The 23499-nt window shown below is 42.6% G+C and overlaps 3 protein-coding genes across 16 annotated transcripts in view; 1 reads left to right on the top strand and 2 right to left on the bottom strand.

Moving 5' to 3' along the window:
* Positions 1-176, bottom strand: part of TRAK2 (trafficking kinesin protein 2) — a 38631-nt gene extending 38455 nt beyond the window's left edge. For 4 of the 5 annotated variants that reach the window (XM_075608636.1, XM_075608638.1, XM_075608640.1 and 1 more), the window contains exon 1: positions 36-176. The gene's annotated coding sequence lies outside the window, so the exon portion shown is untranslated. The remainder of the gene's footprint in view (positions 1-35) is intronic. The other variant, XM_075608637.1, reaches the window with a different exon arrangement.
* STRADB (STE20 related adaptor beta) lies at positions 57-18192 on the top strand. Of its 2 annotated transcripts, XM_075608643.1 has the most exons (14): positions 57-301; positions 478-511; positions 1173-1280; positions 2011-2069; positions 2348-2428; positions 4148-4250; positions 5255-5376; positions 5990-6098; positions 12184-12307; positions 12840-13011; positions 14358-14462; positions 14814-15058; positions 15272-15314; positions 16590-18192. In XM_075608643.1, the coding sequence occupies exons 4-14, from the start codon at positions 2058-2060 to the stop codon at positions 16734-16736; spliced, it is 1263 nt and encodes a 420-aa protein (XP_075464758.1). In that variant the 5' UTR covers positions 57-301; positions 478-511; positions 1173-1280; positions 2011-2057; the 3' UTR covers positions 16737-18192. The 2 variants fall into 2 exon arrangements, with proteins under 2 accessions (XP_075464758.1, XP_075464759.1); XM_075608644.1 differs by having other exon boundaries at positions 58-511; positions 2301-2428.
* CATSPERT (catsper channel auxiliary subunit tau) overlaps positions 12687-23499 on the bottom strand; it is a 46855-nt gene continuing 36042 nt past the window's right edge. For 7 of the 9 annotated variants that reach the window (XM_075608634.1, XM_075608628.1, XM_075608633.1 and 4 more), the window contains one exon: positions 18084-18657. In XM_075608634.1, the coding sequence (XP_075464749.1) occupies positions 18364-18657 (294 nt within the window). In that variant the 3' untranslated portion in view covers positions 18084-18363. Of the gene's footprint in view, positions 13125-17991; positions 18057-18083; positions 23151-23499 lie in introns of those variants that run through there. The other 2 variants (XR_012802661.1, XM_075608630.1) reach the window with 2 other exon arrangements.

Raw genomic sequence — 23499 nt, 5'->3', positions numbered from 1 at the left:
TACAGTACTCCGCCTGCTATACACCGCGCACTTACCGGTACCCTTGTCTCTCCTCAGCCAGCGGGGCGGTCCCTCCTCACGATTCACGAAGGAGACAGCAGAGAGAGGGGGCGTGCCTTTCTGACGTCACCCGCAGCTCGACCAATCTTCCACCAAGCCCGTCATGCAACGTCACCATAGAGACAAGGGCGCCAAGAGCCAGAGCGCCGGCTGACAGGAGGGGCGGAAGCCGAGAGGGCTCAGCAGCCATCTTGGGTTTGGGCAGGAGGACCCTGGACCCAAGAAGGGATAAAGCAGATGGGTGAGAAATCTGACTGGCAAGTGGAAGAAGTAAAGCAAACGAGAGCACAGAGCTCTGCTGTGGACGTATTAACACCCCGTGAGATTGTCTTTGAAGAATTGGAAAGTTGCAGCACTCTTATTATGGAGGGGTGTCCCAGCCCTGTCGCAGTGTGATGACGTTTTTTGTCCCCCCAGGCGGTGCTATCCCAGAGCAGAGACCCTGGAGCAGGTCAGACACAGACTGAGGGAATATATTAAGGGATGTGTAGAGACAGGGACACACATAGTACCTCTCCTCACAATTCACAGACATCAAGGATACATACCTCCCCTCGCGCCTCCTAATAAACAGACATCAGGGACACTTACCTCTCCCTCCCTTCTCCTAATAAACAGACATCAGGGACACATACCTCTCCCTCCTCCTAATAATAAACAGACAGGGACACATACATCTCCCTCCTCCTAATAATAAACAGACATCAGGGACACATACCTCTCCCTCCTAATAATAAACAGACACCAGGGACACATACCTCTCCCTCCTAATAATAAACAGACATCAGGGACACATACCTCTCCCTCCCTCCTCCTAATAAACAGACATCAGGGACACATACCTCTCACATCTCCTAATACATACACATCAGTGTTCATCAAGAAAAGTGATGCATGTTAATTTTTCACAAGATAGAAATAAGTAAAATTGTTGCTTTTAATTGTGATTTAATCTTTCTAAGGAAGCTGATTACGTTGATAAGTTGTTAAAATAAATTGTTCCGTGTGGGACTGCCCCTTTAAAGCCAAAATCCTCTTAAAAGAAATTCCATTTTTTTTTACACTTCTTGACTGGTCTTAACTTAGAGAAACCCCCTTTTCTCTTTTTGCAGGTTCTGGCACAACCAGGTTATCCGTTGGCTGGCCTGTAATGACGTCTGTGGCCATATTATTCTCCCGATTAATGTCCGGGGCAAATAGTTAAACGGAGTTTACCAGAGGTGAGAGCTGGGTGGTCATACTTTGTGAGACCCTATGCTTCAGCAGGAAAAAAAATGAACATTTTGCTTTTATAGAAGATGGTGCTGTCCACTTTGGTCTTACACTCTTAATGAGTATAATAGTTAAAGTAGCTCAGTGGTAATGTCACTTTGAAGTGGGTGAACACTGTTCGAATCCAAGTGTCCCAGCTTTCCTTGGAGCATTGGGCAAGTTGCTCAATCTCGATCTGCCCTCAGGCAGCAAAATTAGGTTGTAAACTCTTTCAAACAGGGACTTATTGTGGCTGCGAAATGATATGTACGCTGTCAGCGATTATAGAAGCAGTTATTCATATTATTGCATGTTGTACAAGCCTGAAACACTTGGCCCTTACTGGATCAGAATTGAGCTTCTGTCACAATCATTCCAGTTTTTTTTTTTGTTTTTTTTACAAGACCAATACAGCAATTACATTCTGAATCTGTCTCTCCCTGTGCAGAACAACATAGATGCCTTTTACATCTCTAAAAAGGAGACCAATACATGTATGCATGTACTGTATATCTTTATTTATATAGCACCAACAGTGTACTCAGCGCTTCGCAAAGACAATACAGTACAGGGAATTAAAATAATACAATAAGCGCAGCAAAGTCAGACAATAGGAAAGGAAATCCCTGCCCCGGAGAGCTTACAATCTATGTGGTATGTATTTCCATGACATGTATTTCCTTCTGTGTTACCATTTAGGAACTGTATGGGCTCATGAAATATCCTCGGAGCAATAAGTTAATTCGATGTCTTGTCTGGTAAGTCTGTTTGCGATTTAAAAAAAAAATATATATATATATATATATATATATATATGTGTGTACCGTATATTCCCTTATTTGTATAAAGAAGTATATAGAATGACGAGTTTGCTGCTGCTTAAAGACAGTCTGTGTCTGACCGGTATAGTAAATGGACAGCTGAGGTTGAAGTTCATTTTTCTTCTGTTTAAACCTTTTTCACACTTAATGTAAGTAACTTGATTTCAGTTCTCCGTGGACACATGCTGTGAATGAATGTTGTCGTTGTACTGTAGGACTGTGCCTGCCTGAGACGGACACCCGTGAAATCGATAAGCCAAGATAAAGAGTCCACTACCAGCATTTATCCATACTGGGTGAGAAGAATGGCATTACTTTTCTATTGCGTATTTTGGGAAGATGATCCCTTCCGTGCAGTCTGCCGAGTAACACATTACCAGTCACGGTTTATACGCTCACGGTTTATACTCTGCAGTGAGATTTGTGTCAGCGGCTATTTTGCCATTTAAAAAGATGAGCGTAAATGGTGTGTTTAGCTTGAAAGCATCAATCCCCCTTCCCCTCCCAAATCATATATTTATTTTTTTACACCTCATTATAAACCAGAGGGTCCCCTGGAGCTGACCCATGATACTCAAAGCTCCAGAGATATTTCATTTAATATTTTTGGCAGTTTGTTCAAGGAAGAGCAAAGCTGTCTGTGGGGTTACCCAGTTTGAAGCTGAAATGTCCTCCCACTATGATGCCACAGCTTTCTATTAGCTGCCAAAGTAAGGCTGACACCTGTGGCCATATTGTTTCTCCTAGACAAGAATTCTTGTAAAGGGAATTTAAAAATGAAGTATCTCTGGATTTGAGGGGTGCCCGTAGCTCGTGTGCCGCGATTTCAGCTTTGCGGGATCCCCCAATTCAAATAAAGCAACAAGCAGCACGGAATGCTTCTTCAACCCTTCAGGGCTCCCCAAGACATAGTCACTATGTAATGCGACCATACTATACAGTGTATATAGTATAGTATACACAAAAGATCCCTGTCAATGCACTCATGAACGGCCTCTGAGTAAAACTTAGCATTTGAGATAACTATTAAAAAGGTGCAGGTAGCAAATTAAATTGAAAACAAAAAATCAATTTCTTCTATAGAGACTGTCTCCGCTGAGCTAGTATCGCGGGATCACCTCCGTCAGCCGGCCGCTGTTGTTGTAAACACGTGCTCAGTGTGCTGATACAAATACAAACAAAAGTGTATCTACTATCCTACTAATCGATATTGCGCCGTGAAGATATCTGTAAGTAGTAGAGTATGGGGTATTAACCACCAAAATCGGAGAGACGCCGTTACTGTTTGGCACGCAAGTCTGCACCACATATCCACTCGCTTGGGGATATTATATATTCCCACCTATTGTCTTATACACACTCCTACTACTTACAAATATCTTCACGATATCAATTAGTAGGATACACCATAGCAGACACACTTTGTTTGTATTTGTATCAGCACACTGAGCACCTGTTTACAACAACAGCGTCCGGCTGACGGAGGTGATACCGCGATACTAGTTCAGCGGAGTCCGTCTCTATAGGAGAAATTAATTTTCTTTTTAAATTTAGTTTGCAACCTGCACTGTTTTAATAGTTACCTCAATAAATGCTTAGTTTTGAGTGCAACAATAGGGATCCTTTGTGTATACTATGGTCCAATTTATATTCCCTGATAGCACCCAAAAGACCTTCATTACAGACTATACTACAGGTGTGAGCAGGTATTTTCCCCTTTTGCACTGTCATGGAGTCTGGCACTACAGGGGACCCATGATGTGCCGGCTACATCATGCCCAAGAAAAGCTTTTTTTTCAGCTCAGATCGTGCCATGCGTTGCCAGAGTGCAGGATGTGATCTGTAGAGGAGGGCTCTTCTGTTTCCGGGGTCGCCGCAGTCACATGACCGAACTGTGCCAGTGGGCTCGTGGCACTCTGTTGCTGTGGCCCCTGTCCAGTACTCAAAGGGTTAAAGCCCAGCAAGCTCTTTGATTGTTCTGTATATGCAATAACATTGTATTACTTTATTACCAGGCAGGTGAACTGCCTCAGTGTTGGGTTCCTCCTATTCCGGGAGGTCATGAAATGCCAGTATGCTCCTCAGAAGCGTCCAACTACGAACTCAAAGATGAACTTGGTACAGTGTTTTAAGCATCTGTTTATCCTGCATGCACCAGAGTATCATTCCCCCCAATAGATAATCCTACAGTTGAGTCTATATATGCAGTTAAGACCTCTACAATTATAGAGAGCAGATGCAGGTAAACTACAGGTGACTTTAACTAAAAGAGCAGTTACTGTGTGCCTCTTTTCCCCTTTTTATTTACATCCATAGGAAGCAGGGGTGTGAGGCGCTGAATCATGCTAATTTCAGCTCAGTGACCCCCTGGTTACCTACTGAAGAACACTGGCACTGTTGCCTCCAGGGGAAACAAAATTGAGGTTTAAATCTCCCTTGTGACACACTGGATTTAAAACTCCATGAAGTTCCTACGAAACCTTCTCCTGTAAGCATATCAGGGAACCAGGGGGTCCCCAGTGCTAAAATGAACATGGTTCAGCTCTGAGGACCCCCTGCTTCCTATACATGTAAAACAAGTTGTTTATATATAGTAACAATTCGAATGTTACTTGTATCTGTGCAGTTCGCTGGTGCTGTGTACACACCGCTATATACTTAATTTACATTCATAATGTCAGCCGAGTTTGTCTTCTTCAGCGGTAATGTTATTTGTATTTCCAAAGTGATTTCATGTTTGAACAGCTCCAGGCCCAGATTCACAAAAGGGTGCCAAGTTTTTATTACTCCATTACTTACTCATGTGAATAGAAGCTGAGGTGTGCTAAACCTTAGCACCCTTTTGTGGATCTGGGCCTAAGTTGGCAAAACATAAAAATGATTGAGATGTACACTGGCTTTCATTCTTGTAATTCCTTTTCGGTTCAAACCAAAGGCAAAAGGTTTTGTACGTGGTTTGGGTGTTTTTGAAAACATGAGATGTGGTTTTGTTTTTGCATTAACTTTATTTACAAATGATAAGAACTCTTGAGATTTGGCGTAATTATTTCATCACTGGGTCACTGCTCTGGCCTTATTTGCCACTTGTTTGCTTTTAACAACTTTTATATCTGGATATACAGGAAAAGGCTTCATCGATTTAACAACAGTCTACCTCGCTCGACACACCCCAACAGGAACACTGATTACTGCGAGACTCACAGATCTGGAGAGCTGTTCCGACGAACACCTGAAGGTTTTACAGGTAAGAAAGGAAAGTGAATCTTTGTTTTACAGGACATACAGCATTAACCATTACAGAGCCCTAGCAGACCGGAGGCTATTATGATGTACCAGGTAACATTGTTTAGGGGGTGATCGAAATGGAGCCCACGCCTGGTAGCCTCATGTGATTGCTCCTGAAGTGATCACATGGCCAGGAGGTCCGGTGACATTCTTGTGACCCTGGCATTTGACTTTTGTGGCGAGTGGCAACAGAACGGAGTGTTAGTATCATCCCCTGGTGACCGTGACAAAACTGCTTTATGTGCCTCTGCCTTGGGATCCAAAAATTAGATTGAAAACTCTACAGGTTAGGCATTTGTAAACTGATATGCATGTATACAATTCTTAATAATAATAATTATTATTAGTAAGCAGTGGTCCATATAAGGTAATAGAAATTGCTTAATTGACGCTATTATGACGTGTGCAGTGCAAATGGTTGCTTTTTAAAAATGTATATATCAAGTGTGCACAAAAGACACGATCTTATTCTTTTATAGATTATAATGAAACAGTTTTTTAAACCACTCCACAGGGAGTAAGAAACGAAGGGTACCCAGCACATTTACAATGTATGTAATGCTGTTTTTCAGAATGAGGTGGTTATGTCACAGTTTTTCCGGCACCCTAATATTATGTCTTCTTGGAAGATGTTTACATCTGGGAACTGGCTTTGGTTGGTTTGTCCTTTTATGGCATACGGTAAGTGACTATTGCGCTGAATTTTCTAGGTGCAGGTAATTGGAACGTCAGTCTCTCTGCAGAACTGTGGAGTCCTGATTGGTATTTAGCTTGTAAAGAATGCAAGTTGGACACCGAAGTTGAAATTGGTCATGCATTATGTCTGACAATCCACCACACCACTGTACACTTCAAGTGAAAAGCCAGAGCATGCATACAAAGAGATTAAGCATGGCCGGCTTGGAGTATGGAGGGACCTCTTACCTTGCCTGGAGCCGGCATCTCCTGCTACATCGCGTTGTCATGGGAATGGAGATCACATGATGGCAGGAGATGCCGGCACAGAGGACCCTCGCCTTCCCCCGTAATCACAGTTTAAATGTTGTAGGGGAAGAGGTGTTCCCACTCCTGCATGATACGTTGTTTTACGAATTCGTTTTTTCAGTCCTGATAGCGATCATACTTTGTCAGGAAACATTTTATGTAAGCGTTTTGGACCATAATTCTTACTCTGTCTCAGGCACTTTATAACGTGCTTATCTTCACTACACACCATTTTGTAACAATGCACTTGACGAGGTCATCATGCCATGACCAATTCTAAAGAATATTTACCAGATCATCAAATAATTCTTAAATGTAATAATCTACTGTGACACACCTATAATTGCGCACATTTTCATGAAAAAGTACCTCACGTGGCAGTGGGTACCGATGGGGATAACGTCTCCCTTTATCGCAGTAGGACTTGAAACTCTTTTGTAGGTAATAGTATATAAGCCCCTTGCCTGCAGAAGCAGTATTTTCCTGCCCTACAGCGTAGCAGTAGATTTTCTTGTTTTTTAGTGAGACTCACCAGGACTGTGTATAAGTAGTCCATTTCCCAGGGGGGTTCTCTCAGCCTCTTTCCCCCTGAATCTCCGACATCATGCTCCTGTTGTCTACTGGCCGGAGCCCCCTGTGTCAGGGGTGGGACCGCGGAAGCATCTTAGAACGCGCAGGAGATTCTTGGCCATGTGTGGTAGGATTCTGGTGTTCAATGGGGTCTGGGAGTGAAAACGCGCTCATCCACTCTTAAAAGCAGGAATGCGCAATTACGTCATTGGCACAGTGTGCCCTTCAGCCTCTGCTTAAGGTGGCAATACCAAAAAGCAAACCAGTGTGCATTCAGGTGTCCTGGAAGCTAGGCGCAGCCAGATTGATGCAACGATGACTACCGACGCTGATTCAGGCAAGGGGTCGCTACCAAAAACATCTAGATGAATCCCTAGCTAGTGATTAGATGAAAGAGAGCTGCTTATTCTGTATGGAATTGAAGATTTTTATATTTCAGCCAATACAGTACCTCTGAGTCACCTTGAAGAAAAGACATTGAAAATTCCTAGGAAGATCTTGTACCACAAGAAAGTTCCAAAGAAAACTAAGATTTGTTCAGCCTGTGACAAATCCACTATTGAGATAAAGAAATGATGCAAAGACTGCCTTAAATCAGCAGCAATTGAGCCCAGTGAGCAGATGTCCACATTCCTTTCATGGATGAAAGAAAGTGTCACAGACTGTGGAGAGTACGGTGGCTCTGGCGAGCAACCCCACAGGAAGACGGGTCACAAATTAGCCTGGACAACAAAGATGTATCATCCTCAGAAGAGTTGGACATATTCCAACAACTGTCAGAGGGAGAATACTGGGATTCTTCTGAGCAGAAGACTATTGCGGAAGATTCCGCTTTTAACTAGGATCTGGTAGATCCCTCTAATCAAGGCTATGAAGGAGGCGTTGGATCCAAGAGAAGATCAACTAAAGAAAGATATAAACTTTTTGGAAGATCTCAGAGGAAGGAGACGTTTTCCGCCAACACTCGGTTGTAAAAAATAAATGATTGAAGCTGATTTGAATCCAACCGGATAAGAAGTTTAGCACCCCAAGACAATTCTTGAAGATCTACCGTTCAAAAAGAAGAAAGAAAGTGCTAACACCCAATTCCTGCTTGAATTGAAAAGGACAATAACGAATAATAAAAGATGTAAATCCTACATCGTAATGTTGAAATAGCAAATGGCAGCGTGTCCCAATGTTTTGTATTAGAATACCTCCAAATGGTAGTTATTTCTTTAAGAACAGAGTCCCGAAATTCTCTCGGTCCTGCTGCCAAGATAGGAAAATAGGGGGTTTCCAAGTCCCTTGAAGATGCAATGGAAGGTGGTGTCCTCTGGCGCATGAACCGAACAAAACAACGGAAGGCAGAGGAAACAATGGTGAAATATTAAACCACAAATGTGAGAAGTTTGCACACTCTCACATGTGTTTTGTGCTAGAGAAGCATCTTGTATATTCAGATTTGTGTTAAAATGGTGGTCATCTAGTACAGACAGCTTTAAGGAGTTCTTAGTTCTCTTGGTATGCCTTTTTTTTTATTTATAGAAAATGTAAGTTAGAAAATACACAATGGGCACAATGTCACTTCAGACAATATCATGGCGGTATACATTACAGGTCATCAAAACAGGACAGCCGATTACTTATGCAGAACACAAATCCATCCGGGAGAATGGACGTTGGACGGCGAGAGATTTCTGTGGCTGGGGTCAGCCACAAATAGATCTAATGGCAACTGCCATCAACAAGAAAGTGGAACGTTTTTGTACAAAATTCCTTCACCACCGAGGCCAGGGTTCTGCAACCTTTCCAGGAAGAACAGCCATTTTTTTTTTTTTTAAACATTTTCTTTGGCCAAAATATTTTGATAACCGCAACACATGCAGGAATATGACTATACCACCCCCCCCACCCCCATACATATACTGTAGACGTGTGTGTATTAACATATGACAAACTTATTTCAATCAGAATTGGGGAAAGGAAAAAATACATGGGGGAATAAAATGCATCTCACAATAATCAATTTATTTAGTTTTTTTTTCGATGTTATTCTGTGCAAAACCGTTTGTAATTTGTCATTTCCACACTTGGGAAAAAAATGCAAAATAAATCAAAATATGCTCGGTCTTGTATTTATTTACTCTCTCCATCCTCTCTCTCTCCCCCCTCCTCCCACTCAATTCTCCCATTCACACACTCCATAACTCCCCCCTCCCCCACAATAACCCCGTTCCCCATTACACACACACACACACACACACAATAATCCCCATTACAAACACACACAATACCCCCCCTCTCAATACACATACAATAACCCCTCTCCCTCAATACACACACCATAATCCCCCCACCCCCAATACACACATCCCTTACCCGGGGCCGTGCTGATCTTGCGGGCGGATGCAGAAGTTGGGCCCGACTTCTGGCGTGCATGCGGGGCTCGAGCTTCCACTGAAGGTTGCCAGGGAAGAGTTGAGGTCTGGCAGCCAGCAGAGGCCCGCGACAGTTGTCCCAGCTCTCCTCCCCACGCCCCATCAGCAGCAGCTCTGTGTGGAAGAGCTGTCCGGGACCCCGAACTGAGCCACCAGTAGTGGCTGAAAGAGCTGCAGGTTCCAAACCTTGACCTAGCCTCTCAGACAGATGCTTTCAGTCTGCCATGGGAGTTCAGCCGAGCATACGTATTTCCGTTAATTTTCAAGGTTCTTAAAAAAAAAAAAATAATAAGAGCAGACGAGGCACAGATGAGTCATTGTTCCATTTTGCCCAAAAGAGTTTGGTTGGCACATCTAGTAATCATGGCGATAGACACACCCTTGGAACCTTCCAGCTGTTCAGGGTTCGTTAAGACAAGGTCTAGTTAAACATCCAGATCTAAAGAGGTTAGTCTTAACGGCATTGAGATTGAGTGGCAAACACTGAAAAATAAAGGTGGTTCGGAAAAAGTTATCCGAACGTTAATGGCGGCTTGAAAGACATCCACTTCGGCAGTATATTATCGCATATGGTTACGTTTCCGTGACTGGTACATCAAGGCTAATCAAGAATACATCAATTCTTCATCTATAACATTAATGTCACGTACAGCACACCTGTGAGCATGTGACCTGCATATGGGACAAGGGTTAAAACACAGCTCTTTAACTGGCCCACTTTTCACCTTCACAAAGATCCATCAAATGGACAATATCTCTCCTAATTCTGTTCTCATATACCACCTGTCATGAACAGCACACAATTGAGCACGTGACTTAGATATGCAACCAGGGTTAATACACACAGTTGCTCTAGCTAACTCACCTTTTCTCCTTCGCAAGGTACTTTCAATTAGTTAATATTAACCTCTTACTCAATTGCAATCATATCTATACCCTGCCACCACTCAAGAATTATGCAAATAAAATATGTACAATTAATATCTGCCAGGGTCTCAGATCCCTGTTTATTATAGAAAAACGATGCACTTAAAATACATCTGTTGTAGCAAAATATGTCTGAAAATGTAAATACTCTCTCCAAAGCGTGCAACAGTTCATTCAGAGACCCAAAGCATCACTTATTAAATATTTTAATATATATAAAATACAGTGCTTAGATGACAGAAAAAGGATTACAAGAACATACAATAAAAGCAGGACAGTTTCTTAAAATAACAGAATAAAACAGAAATCCCATTACGTTACCATACAGAATGTCAGGATTTTCTACCAGAGAGGTCACTGGCGCAGAAATGAGACTGCACGTGTTTGGTCCAAAGCACACCTCTGTTGAAATCTGATGTTCATAATACATTGCTAAGTCTTATGTACTATTTTTTTCCACCATTGAAACAACATAAGCCCATCCCCGTTGTAAATCGGATGCGAGATTGACTGTTTTACAACAGAGAAAAAATTTCTACCAAACAACGTTTAAGCTTTTTGCCTCGATATATAAACGCACTCATAGCTTCCCTTCTCTAATTCTTAGACACATGTCACATCAATAGATTCAGGCAGTCATGAGGGACACAACGAGACTAAGTATGAAAGTCTTGCCCTTAAATTTGAGCGACAAATGGATATCTGTCCCTTATTGCCTGCTAGACCTCGCATATCTGGCCTCATTGCATGTGACTTCCTGCCACGATCACACATATGTAACTCTTAGTATGTACAGTAGATTTCGTCACGATACTCAGTTTTAATAAAGTCCTCCAACGAAAGCATTCGCGTGTGTCACAACTCTCTAGAATGCACCAGTAATTATTCACGATTCACGAACGTTTAGTTTTCTTTGAGGCTGACAGATTCGTCTAGTTATCGTTTTTGACCTTCTAAACAACCCATGTCATTTTTAGTGGGCTATCAGTGATAGCGCCCCCCCCCCCCGCCCCTCCCCCAAATAAGTCTTCTTTGAAGACCAGCACAGACCCAGGAAAAGTCGTGACCTGTCATAAACCCAATATATTGCAATTTTTTTAACCCAAACTGACTACATTAACCCCTGCAGCACCAGATTGGTTCAAACACATAATATCTCATATTCTCATGACAATATAATTTTTTGAAGGTTTTGAAACGTGCCTCCATATGAGTTCACTGAAGGTCAAAGTATCTGCTCTGTCGGCACTATTAAGAGAGCAGCAGTGTGGTCATCTTTTCACACTTAAAAAAAAAAATATTAACCTAGGTGTCCAAGCTTCGGCTGAGGCTAATTCTGGTAGGAAGGTTTCCTTTGTTTCCTAAATAAATTGTTTCAACAGTATATCTATAGTCTTCCCTCCCTGATTTTCTGCTTGGGTACATCCCCATCGGTACCCACTTGCCACGTAGGGTACAGGAAAATAGAAAATGTATTCAGCTTATCGTCATTTTCTTTTCCTGGACTCCACTAGTGGCAGTGGGTACTGCGTATCCTCCCTGTAATAATACTGTCAGCTATATATTTTAGCTTGGGAGGAATCCTAAGACTGCTTCTGCAGGTAGGGCTTACATACTATTACCTGCAGAACTTTCGTGTCTTACTGTACTGAAGTGAGGAGGTATATGACCCATTGGTACCCACTGCCACAAATGGAGTCCAGGAAAAGAAAATGACTATACGCGAATACATTTTCTATTTTCTGCCAGATCTGACGAAAAATAAAAGGGGGTCCCGTTTTTTCTGAACACTTGTGTAGATATAAGCCCCTACATTCTAATTGGCGTACACTATCCCAATCTTTTTTTGTCTTTGTTAACCCAAGGCTCGGCTGGAAGCCTCCTGAAGACCTATAACCCAGACGGCATGAGCGAAGCTTTAATAAGCCACATTTTGTACGGAGCGTTAAAAGGGTTGAATTACTTGCACCAAAATGGATACATTCACAGGTATGATAATAGTACATGATTGGTTGGGAAGGACCTTTGTGTGGAATTAAGCTTTTACTTAATTCTAAAACGTCATATTTTCCATATAACAGACTTATCCTGTGAGCATGTTATATGCTTTTTTTATGCTAAGGTTGTGGCATCACAAGGATTTTACAACCTTCATAGATTTATTATGAGAGCCATTAGGCACCAAATGCTGTACATTTATTCATGTTTTTATGATTTATTTGCCTTGTAAGAGACAGACGTGCTTAAAAGGTACTGAGGAGTTAAGTTAGTAATTATACACATTCTTATGTGAAGTGTCTATGACTTTGTTTTCTTGGCATAGCTGTCAAATTTGAATTCACACGCAGTCAAATTGGAAATTTGCACTGAGCCAAAATATTGCCTAACATCCTTATATGTTTAATCTTAATTATATAACTAGTGTGCTTATTGTGACAATGTTTGTTTGCAAGGTCTCTTGATCTAAAATGAATGGTCATTAAAGGTCACACAATACTTGCTTACCTTGTCTTTGTTTTAGAAATGTAAAAGCGAGCCACATCCTGATATCCGGAGAAGGTCTAGTCTCCCTTTCAGGCCTCCGTCGCCTATACAGTATGGTGAGAAGAGGGCAGAAGGCAAAGGTGGCATTTGATTTTCCACATCTCAGCACTACAATGCTTCCTTGGTTGAGTCCAGAACTACTGAGACAGGTCAGTACTTTCTTTTCTCTGCAATACTTTGCTGGCTCCTCTGGCAGTAAGGAGGTTATTGTCCTCTACTTTGTCCTGTTGATTCCCATAGTAATACTAATGTAAAGGACCAGCTGTTGGCAGATAACTTCAAGTTATGGGTCACAGACGTATCCATTTCTTTTAACTAGTACTGTAATGAGGGCGTTACAGAAGGGTCTATAAAACAGAATGAACATGCCTGACACTTCGCTCCGCTCCCCCCCCCCCCGCTCCCAACGTGGGACGGAGGGGGAAGTACCAGCCAGCTCCTCCTGCGGGCCCGCTCCCCCCCCCTGCTCCCAACGTGGAACGGAGGGGGAAGTAACAGCCAGCTCCTCTGCAGCCGCTCCCCCCCCCTCCCAACGTGGGACGGAGGGGGGGGGGGGGGAGTAACAGCCAGCTCCTCCTGCGGCCTGCTTCCCACCGCGGCCAGCTTCCCGCGTCCCCCCAAGCTCACCTCCCGTGAGGTGCAAGGGGGGAGAGTGATGTGAGGTGCAGGGGGGGAGAGTGATGTGAGGTGCAGGGGGGGAGAGTGATGTGAGGTGCAGGGGGGGAGAGTGATGTGAGGTGCAGGGGGGGAGAGTGATGTGAGGTGCAGGGGGGGAGAGTGATGTGAGGTGCAGGGGGGGAGAGTGATGTGAGGTGCAGGGGGGGAGAGTGATGTGAGGTGCAGGGGGGGAGAGTGATGTGAGGTGCAGGGGGGGAGAGTGATGTGAGGTGCAGGGGGGGAGAGTGATGTGATGTGAGGTGCAGGGGGGGAGAGATGTGAGGTGCAGAGGGGGAGAGTGATGTGAGGTGCAGAGGGGGAGAGTGATGTGAGGTGCAGGGGGGGAGAGATGTGAGGTGCAGGGGAGGAGAGTGATGTGAGGTGCAAGGGGGGAGAGGGATGTGAAGTGCAGGGGGGCTATTGTGTGTTTGATGTGGAGGGGGAGTATTGTGTGTGGGTGAGGGGGAGAGATGGGGGTATGAGAGATAGATGGGGAGTATCGCACAGGTTGATAGTGAGGGGTTCTGGGGGAGATGAGGATGATGATGATGATGAAGGGTGCTGGGGGAGAGATGATGATGGTGATGGTTTTACCCGTGCGGCCCAATTTTTTTTTCCTTGGAGCAGTTCGGCCCTTCTCACTTTACAAGTTGTGCAGGCCTGACCTAAATAATGACATCTGTAATACCCTTTAACCCCCTCCAAACACAAAGAATCAACTGCTAAGGGTTGTTTTTTTAGGGCACACACAATCAGAGTGTCTATTTGTAGGGTCTGCTTTGTGAGACCTATACAGGAGCTCCTGTTTTGCTATTAGTCTATTTGTTTCCCTTTTCAGGACCTGTATGGGTACAATGTGAAGTCGGACATCTACAGCGTTGGGATCACTGCCTGTGAACTAGCTACTGGGCGTGTACCATTCCTGGACATGCACCGGACTCAGGTGACTGTCACAGCTACAGTATCCTACTTGGAAATACCATCTGTGTTGTATAACCGCTTTGGTGAACGTGGACAGAAGGGGAATATGTAAATCCAGCCCAGAAAAATAAACTAATATTAGCAGTACTTGGGATTTATAATCCAGTAAAACAGGATTTTGTAGACACATGGAGTCTTCCCCAAAGAGTTTAGTCATTTCTTTCACCTGCTTCAAAGGCAGGGTTATAAAATACACCTTTAATCCATATAATGTGTTCTCTGAGTGCTGGGTTGTGTACAGCCAAATATATTACTTCTTAGAGAAGAAGATGTCACTGCTGCTTTAAAAACACCTTTTACTTTATTTTCACAGATGCTGCTACAAAAACTAAAAGGTCCACCACACAACCCCCTGTATGGTAACGCCTTTCCCTGTGAAGAATCCCCAATGAAGAATTCCCGGTCTGGAGTTGATTCAGGAATTGGGGAAAGTGTGGTTGCAGCAAGCATGACTCAAACAATGACCAGTGAGCGATTGCAAACCCCCTACCGAAAAACATTCTCCTCTGCCCTGCAGAATTTGGTGGAACTCTGTCTGCAACAGGATCCTGAAAAGAGGTATCGGTAATATTTCCTAAAATGGCATGCTGTTTAAGCTGGCAATACATCATCTTTGCTGCCTAATTGTCAGACAGTGCATTGGTCAGTAAAAACCTAATAAGAGGAAAGTGACCTTTTAACTTTATATTTTAAGTGTCGCAATATATATGATAGGATTGCAATCCTAAATATAACTGATTTTGTTTTTTTTCTTTCATCTGTATTTTATAGGCCTTCAGCTGGTACGTTGCTATCTCATACTTTCTTCAAGCAGGTGAGTTCAATTACAAACACTGAGTGGGCAAATTTGGTGGAGCACTGGTTTAGTTCTTGTGATAAACCTTATTTGCAGTATTGTATGTCTTTATTTATATAGCGCCAAAAGTCTTCTCAGCGCTTCACAAAGAATACAGTACAGGGAATTATAATAATACAATAAGTGCAGCAAAATCAGACAATAGGAAAGGAAATCCCTGCCCCGAAGAGCTTACAATCTAAGAGGTTTAATGGGAAATTTACAGAGACAGTAGGTGAGGGAGTAAGTGCTGTAGATGGCAGTGCTTGGTCACAATGTGTGGTAGGAGTGACTGAGTGTGGGACAATAGCCATGCGTGCAGGCTATTGGGATACTTGATTTGTGGGGTGAGATTTAAGGCTGGTCAGTATTAAATGAAAAGGTTAACACCATTTACAGGGAAAGAGATGTCAGGGACGCATGAGTGAGATCAGGTGTGTATGTCTGACTTCAGGCTATGGGGAGATCCCCAGCAGTGGGAAGGAGTAGATAGAGGGTGTGAATAGAGGATTTGCGTGGGTGTTTTTTATTGAGGGGTATAGAAGTTGTTGGGAGAGGGGTGTATAAATAATGGTCGAGTGGGGAAGTTGGAAGCAGTGTTTAATAAAGTGGTGGTGTCTCTGATTTTGAGAGAGCCTAATTTAGGTAAGTGATGCAAAGCTCAGTGGACCTAATTTTCAGAAAGTTTATAGTATATGGGTGCATTGAACAGAATACACTCTTTAATATGAATGAAAAATAAATGTATAACTGTAAACAAATAGTGATACTTCATACCAATATACAATCGTGGTCTTAGATATAATATGAAGATATACAGAGGCACTCCCAATGCCAAGTGGCGCACAAAAAACATGGAGAATAAACCTTGGTGCAAGCTAGCACATCAGTGCACCTATGTTCCAAATAGAGGGCTATAGTAAATCAGTATTTAGAAAAAGGATGGAGGCACTCAAGTATTACTACACAAACTGCTAGAAACGTTTAAAGGGACACCGCCCCTTCCTCAGAGAAAAGCCACTTGGGCTGTGTCCCCGAATCGTTACTGTAGATTTGCCGATTACTATACAGTAAAACCTAGCAATTGCAGTACTACTTGTGTGCCTCCATCCTTTTTCTAAATATGGCCTTAGATCTGGCTGAAACACTACTTTACTTATTTGTAATGGATGTTTCTAACGTGGTTTCATAACAAGGCACCGAAAGATTGCGACCACAATAGTAGATTGTCAGTTGATATTTTTTTTCTTACAGGTAAGAGAGCAAACAAATGGATCAGTGCTTTCACTACTGCCCTCTTTGGCACAACACAGCAAACCACTCTCTGTTGTGCCATCTTTTGCAAACTGGAACAAATCATGTCACATTACTCAAAATGAAAATAAAGACTGGATTTTTTAATACTTCGTTTACTGGATGAAGTGACTTTTGGAATTTTTATTTTTTTGCCATGTATATCAAATTGGGCAACTGTGAAAAAGCTTCAACTTATGACTATTTTTATGCTTTTTTTATTATTTATGCTCAAAATGAGCATAATGTGAATAAGTAAATATTGCACTTCCAAACCACAGAGATTCAGTTGTCTACAGTTAATAATCAAATAGTCGGCCTTATTAAAGCATTGCATTTTAATTATATTGTGAAAATTACATCGGGTAAAGGTTAATTTCTAATCACCCATTAAGTATTACTTCTAAATCTGTACACATGTAGCTTTTTGTGCATGATTTGATTGACCGTTTATAATTGCATAAGTGCTATAAACAACATAAAAAGTGAAATCTGGGAAACAAATTCTCAAATGTGGTATTATTACCCAACAGTTACACTGTCTGGCATTGTAAAAGTAGTTACTTCCAGGTTTTGCTGAACAAATTATTAAAATAATTATCTTGTCGCAAGTGATTTTAGTATTAAGCTACCAGAACCACACCAGTGTTGCGTTGGCTAGGAAATCAGTTTCTGACAAGGAAAAAGCTTAACGTTTGCACACTTTCACAATGATGTATATAAATGTGGCTGTGAAGATAAAATGGGATACAGTATGTTCTCAGCTGCGTGATCATCGAGCCGTGCGATTTGACCCGCAAGCCCCAGTGACTTGAATGGTGATTCCGGGTCAGATCGCACAGATCGGCAATCTCGCTCAATGAATGTAAAAATCCAAATGAACAATTGTGAAAATTTTATATTTTTCCCTTTTTTAATACAGCAAAAACCACTAAGCTGTGTGTGCCTTATTGTACACACAAACTTTCAGGAATACCAAAGTGACATGCGGCTGCTTTTAAAAATATAATCCTCTTTGTAAAATGCATTTTCTGTTTGTATTTTATTATGATGCATTATTTTAAAACTCTTACAAGTACAGATTTTATTTTTTTGGGCATGTGTGTTTTTATAAATGATGTGGGATTATAAAAAACAAATGTGATGTGTATAGTGTTATGCTAAACAAAGTACATACAGGCAATGAATATAGATTTAATTAGCACAATATAGATTTCCGTACAGCTGCAATACTGCCTTTTGTTTGTGTATTTAGTATACCACAAAATATTGTAGTACTTAAAAAAATATATATATATATTCAAATACAGCAAACTATTGCTTTGCAAAACGTGACTGCTAATGTGTTTACATGTTACATTACCTGCAAAGTATAAATTATTGGTAACGTGATGGGCGGAGAAGATCAAAACATGGGTTTTCAGTTTCCTGTATTGTGTAAAAACAAGAGAAATATTAGAACGTGCATCCTTTTATTTAATGTATTACAAACATTTACTGAGTAGTTAGGCTTTTGCAGTGAGAACCACAAGATTAATGAAAAGAATAAACAAACAAAGCTGTTGAGTACTTGATATTCATTGCAGCAACAAAAGATTCCAAGAGCTGACCTTATAATAATAATAATAATAATAATAAAAAACATGGATTATTCCTCTTCCTACATCACAATTTGCCACGGGAATGGTTTATTTTCAGTGAGCAGTTTAGATGGTCTGAGCTTGAATCATTGTAATCATATTTGTTCAGATAATATATTTCCTTGTGTCGTTTGGTTTTGTCCACGATCCGTAGCTGGGTCCTCAGAAACACGTACAGTATCAGTGTCCATACTCGTGGAACTCCCTGCTGTTTCCCTGCATGACTTGTTTGTTGTACTTGTGGGGAGAGGAGCCGTCCATCGCCTTTCCATTTTGTCCGTTAATCTCCAGTTCACTGGGGATCTTTTTAAATCTACCTCTGTTCTTGTGATTGCCTTTTCAAGATGTTTGATTGGCAAGCTTTCATCTTTCCTTGTATCTGTATAATACTAAAAGATAAGTATACTTGTGAATTTTAAAAATAAATGACAATATCAAGCCTGCACAATTGTAATTGGCATTCAATGCAATATACTCAGTCGATAAGTCTAACTACCAAACCATCACAGCAACCATAGTATTTTTTTTTTTTTTTTTAAATTTAGATATTCACAGCAGTGATAAATGTACATATTTTATTTAGTTGTAGAATACATTTTAAATCTATTTTCAAATAGTGCAAAATGCTTCAAATGTTTAATGATACAGAAAATACTGAAGCCTATTGAACATATTTAGAAATGAATAAAACTAGTGTGTAAGGTCTTGAACTCAAACTATCCAATTCAAATACATGCATGGCATGGAAATGCAGTAGCATGGGTTGCCCAACTCCCAAATCCTATCACCCTTCTAATTGTATCACAAAGTGTGTAGATGGCATTATCTTGCTGGAAGTTAGTCGCTCTATACTATTTTCCTAATTAAAATCGAAACTAGCAAATGGAAATGACAAATGCTAAAACTACTGCAATTAGCCACAACAGAGCCTAATGGAACTTTTGGCCATAGCTGTTTTTGCTACGACATGCCCACGCGCCTCACCATAATGCCACAGGCAAGCGAGAGCAAGATGTGTGGTGTCGGGGAAGCAGGCAAGCGAGACATCCGGCGGTGTCTGGGAAGCAGTACTGCAAGATTGAGGCATTTCAAAATAAGGCACATGCGGAGGTGGGCCAACGCGCATGCTCAGGACATTTAAAATTGGCATAACGAACTCGCGCATGCGCCCCAATGCAATGCCAGAGACGCCATCTTAAAAAGTTGTGCCACAATGCCAAGAAATAATATTTTCAATGTCTTGTGCATGCAACTTTGAAATGCAGGAAATGTTAACACGCTGGTGCACATTTAACCTTTTTGTTTTCTCCAAATTTCCCGCCTTTCAATGGGGGGAGAGGGCAGGAGAGACATGAAAGGAGAGAGAGGGGGTTATACATTTGACTAAAGAAAATGTATTGAAACATTATTAATTGTATTAATATGTTACATGTATAAAACTTTTGATTTTTAACCTGAGCTTGTTAACAAATTTAACACCAAAAAACATGATATTGGACGGCACTATTCACACCACTTAGTGTAAAAAGTGAAAATAATACAATATATTAAGATATATTTGTGAGATGCATTGATCATGTGACTTAGGTAATATTTATAAAGTGTGAGGATCGGCGTTAGGGCCCGCCCCCGTCACGCATCTCAGACGCGCGCCAGCCACAACCTGCGCCCAGGCGCCACGTTACTAGAAGGGGAGACACCACAGGGATCGTCTCTAAGCTCCACCCCCATGATGCATCCCGCGACGTCACTGGTGACGCACATCAGCCGCAACCTGTGTGCAGGCGCCGCTACGCAGACACCGCAGGGACCGCCTCTTGGCTCCGCGATGACATGGGTAGCGTACAGCGTGCTCGGACTACACGCATACACAGGCACTCGAGGTTAATTCAATCCATTATCCCACAGCTACTACTGACTCCCCCCTGCCTGTCGGTACAGAGCATACCTATGATGCTCACTCCCTGCAGCCTCCTCATTGGCTCTCTGTGCTTTATATGCTCAGCCAGCCCCTTGGGAAATTGGCTGAGCATAAACTTGTTTTCATTTGTGTGTTTACCTCCAGCTTCCTGTTGCCTTGTCTTGTCTTGCTCCTTGTATTTTGACCTCAGCTTGCACCCGGACTCCTGACTTCTCTGACCCCTGGACCACGACAACGGACTCAACTATTCTACTCTCTCTACCCCTGGACCCCGGAACTGCATCTAAGACTATACTGTGCATGCAATGTCTTGTATATAATGTATACCCTGTTCATTTATGTAACTGTATATGTAACCATGTATTATTTGTCTTAACTCTGTGCCCAGGACATACTTGAAAACGAGAGGTAACTCTCAATGTATTACTTCCTGGTAAAATATTTTATAAATAAATAATCCGATCTCTCCACTCCTTGACCACGGCAAGTACCTCAACCAATCTGACCTCTCCTAACCTGACCTGGCTACACGACTACCACACTGCGCTCTGGACGTATCTGCTCGGTTGTTGGTCGGTGGCTATCACTATCCCCACCTCAGCCTTACGGTCCTGCCGTTTTTGTGGTTTGCACTCCGTGACAAAGTGAATAAGATTGGGTGAAAATGGCTCAGAACTCCGGTGGGAACTTGTTCTCACAGTCTCCCTCCACGTATATCTCTTAAATTCCAGAAGGAGCATGGTCAACCCCAAAAAAGGAAAATATATAGTTGTAACGGTTATGCTCACCACAAACCTGGACCGGACCGCGGGGCTGAGGTAGGAATAGATATACACCGACCTTAGACCACGAAGCCGGATCCGGGTTGCGAATTCCGTTGTCAAACGTAGCCGGGTCAGGACTGGAGAAGGCAGGGTAAATCGGTAGACAAGCCAGGGTTAGGGTAGGCGGCACAGGAGTGGAGGTCGCGGTCACGAGCTGAGGTCATCATCAGGAAATCTTGGTTGAAGTCGCTTCAGCGTAGAGAGCAGGAAACTGGAACTGCGCCGCTTCAGCGTAAAGAGCAGGAAACTGGAACTGCGCCACTTCAGCGTAAAGAGCAGGAAACTGGAACTGTGCCGCTTCAGCGTAGAGAGCAGGAAACTGGAACGGTGCCACTTCAACGTAGAGAGCAGGAAACTGGAACTACTGCTTCAGCGTAGAGAGCAGGATAGTGGAACTGCGCCGCTTCAGCGTAGAGAGCAGGAAACGAACTGCGCCGCTTCAGCGTAGAGAGCAGGAAACTAACTGGGGATCCGGTACTTCAGCACAGAACAGCTCCCCCTAGCCGAGTACAGCTATGAATAGTGGAGGCTATTGGAAGCAGGACGATTGCAGAAGGAGGTTCTCAATGAGAGCTTCTTGGGGGTTTTTTTGTTTTTGTTTCGATTGCAGAAGGAGTAGCACAGAGGATCCAGCGCTTCAGCACAGAACAGCTCCCCCTAGTCGGGTACAGCTGAGAGTGGTGGTGGCCACTGGAAGGTTACTGGGAACAGGAACTGCAGACAGGACAGGAAACACTGAGGGCTTCAGTGTAACCACTTCAGCGCGGCAAAGTCTGCCAGAAACTGGGAGCTATGGCAAGAAGGCCAAGGCAGGCCAAACAGAGGTGCTGTGGCAAGCACAATAACTTGAGAGTCTATGTTCAGCAACTTCTTGGTGGGAGGGGCAGGAGTTAAATAGAACAAGCAGCCAATGAGGCAGAGCTGCATAGGAGGCAGCCAGAAGCCGGCAGCAGTATAATTGCAGGAACAGGTGATTCTGGATTGCAGGTTCAGATAGGGGTTGGACTGGAAACACTATAGCTCTGTAAGGATGAGTTTGAGCCAAACCCAGGTCTGGATTCCTTACAATAGTGCTCTCTGGTGTGACAGATTGTTTTTTATGTGAAAGATTTCACACCAGAGTGCACTATATATTTTCCTTCTTTTTTGGGTTTCACCATGCTCCCTCTGGAATTTTGGAGAGGCGAACAAATGTAAATCAATAGATAACACACAAGGACAATACATACACATAATTAAGCACAGTACATTGTCATGTGATGTAATAATGGGTTCAGAACACGCACACCTTATCTTCATAATATGGCACAATGTGATTATATGTGATAATGTTCCTATTATTGTAGTTACTAACAATCCTGAAAATGTGTGTCTGCATCACAATATTTTTTTTAAGCTTTAGTGGTGGAGGGTGTCCTGGTACTAGCCGTTCATAATATATATTGTGCGCATGCGAATCTCAAAAGTGCATCTAGGAGTTTCCATATTGTTGAATGAGTCATCCCTAACTCAGATTGGATTCTCCGATGAGCAGCGTCCGCGTGATTGTTGGTCCGTTCTCTGTTGAGGACCCTGTTGCATAGTGACCACATTTCATGTGGAAATATAGCCTGCCATCTTCCACTTCCTCAACGATTTGGGCAGCCCACAAAGTAATCCTCAAACTAAGCTCAGTAGTGGTTGCAATTCTTCAAGTTCTCTACCAATCTGTCTGTGGCCTTATCCAAATCTGGGGCTAGCACAAATGCGAGTGCTGTAATCATTTTCGCATGTAAGGCAAAATCTGCATCAATCTTGTACCTATTGGACAACTGCAGTTCGCATACATGCTTTTTCAGATTGTGATTTAGATGGAAAAAAAAGGCATCCGTACAGGCGCACATCAGGAATCTGCTCAGCTACCAGGGATCACGTAATGACCGCTGTTCAAAGCTCCCGTGCCCTGCAGGCCAATAGAAAACAGTGACGTCAGCAGTGGGGCTTCGTATTGGCTCATGTGATGTGGGAGCTTTAAACTTTAAAGCTCAGCAGGAGCAGCTACCGGTAACCCCTACAGAGGCAAGTATCTCCAGAAGCAGGTGGTCCCCGGAGCTGAAATTAATGGTGTTCAACGCCGAAGAGCCTGTGTTTTAAACCTCTGTTTAAAAAAAACAAAAAAAACACACCATGGCTTGGATTACTCCTTTGAGAATACTAGTGAAAGGGTTCAGTAAATATGCATCAAAATACTTGATAATCTGTACCTCCCTCTTTTTGGAGACCTCTGATGTGCGTAATTATTTCTGTACATATATACATATATTTAACAAATACAACTAATAATGTTTGAATAAATTGTCTTTAGTCAAATGTATTACACCTCTCCCCCATTTGTCTCCCTTGGCCTCATGTCTCTTGAACACCCCCCCCCCCCCTTGTGTCTCCTGTCCCCCTACTTTGGAATGCAGAAAATAGTTGTCGGGAAATGGTCATTTGCATTTAGCGCT

This window comes from Ascaphus truei, chromosome 7 (assembly GCF_040206685.1).
Source record: "Ascaphus truei isolate aAscTru1 chromosome 7, aAscTru1.hap1, whole genome shotgun sequence".
NCBI classification, from domain to species: domain Eukaryota; kingdom Metazoa; phylum Chordata; class Amphibia; order Anura; family Ascaphidae; genus Ascaphus; species Ascaphus truei.
Note: the sequence above shows the minus strand (reverse complement) of the source record. Positions and strands in the feature narration are given on the sequence as shown.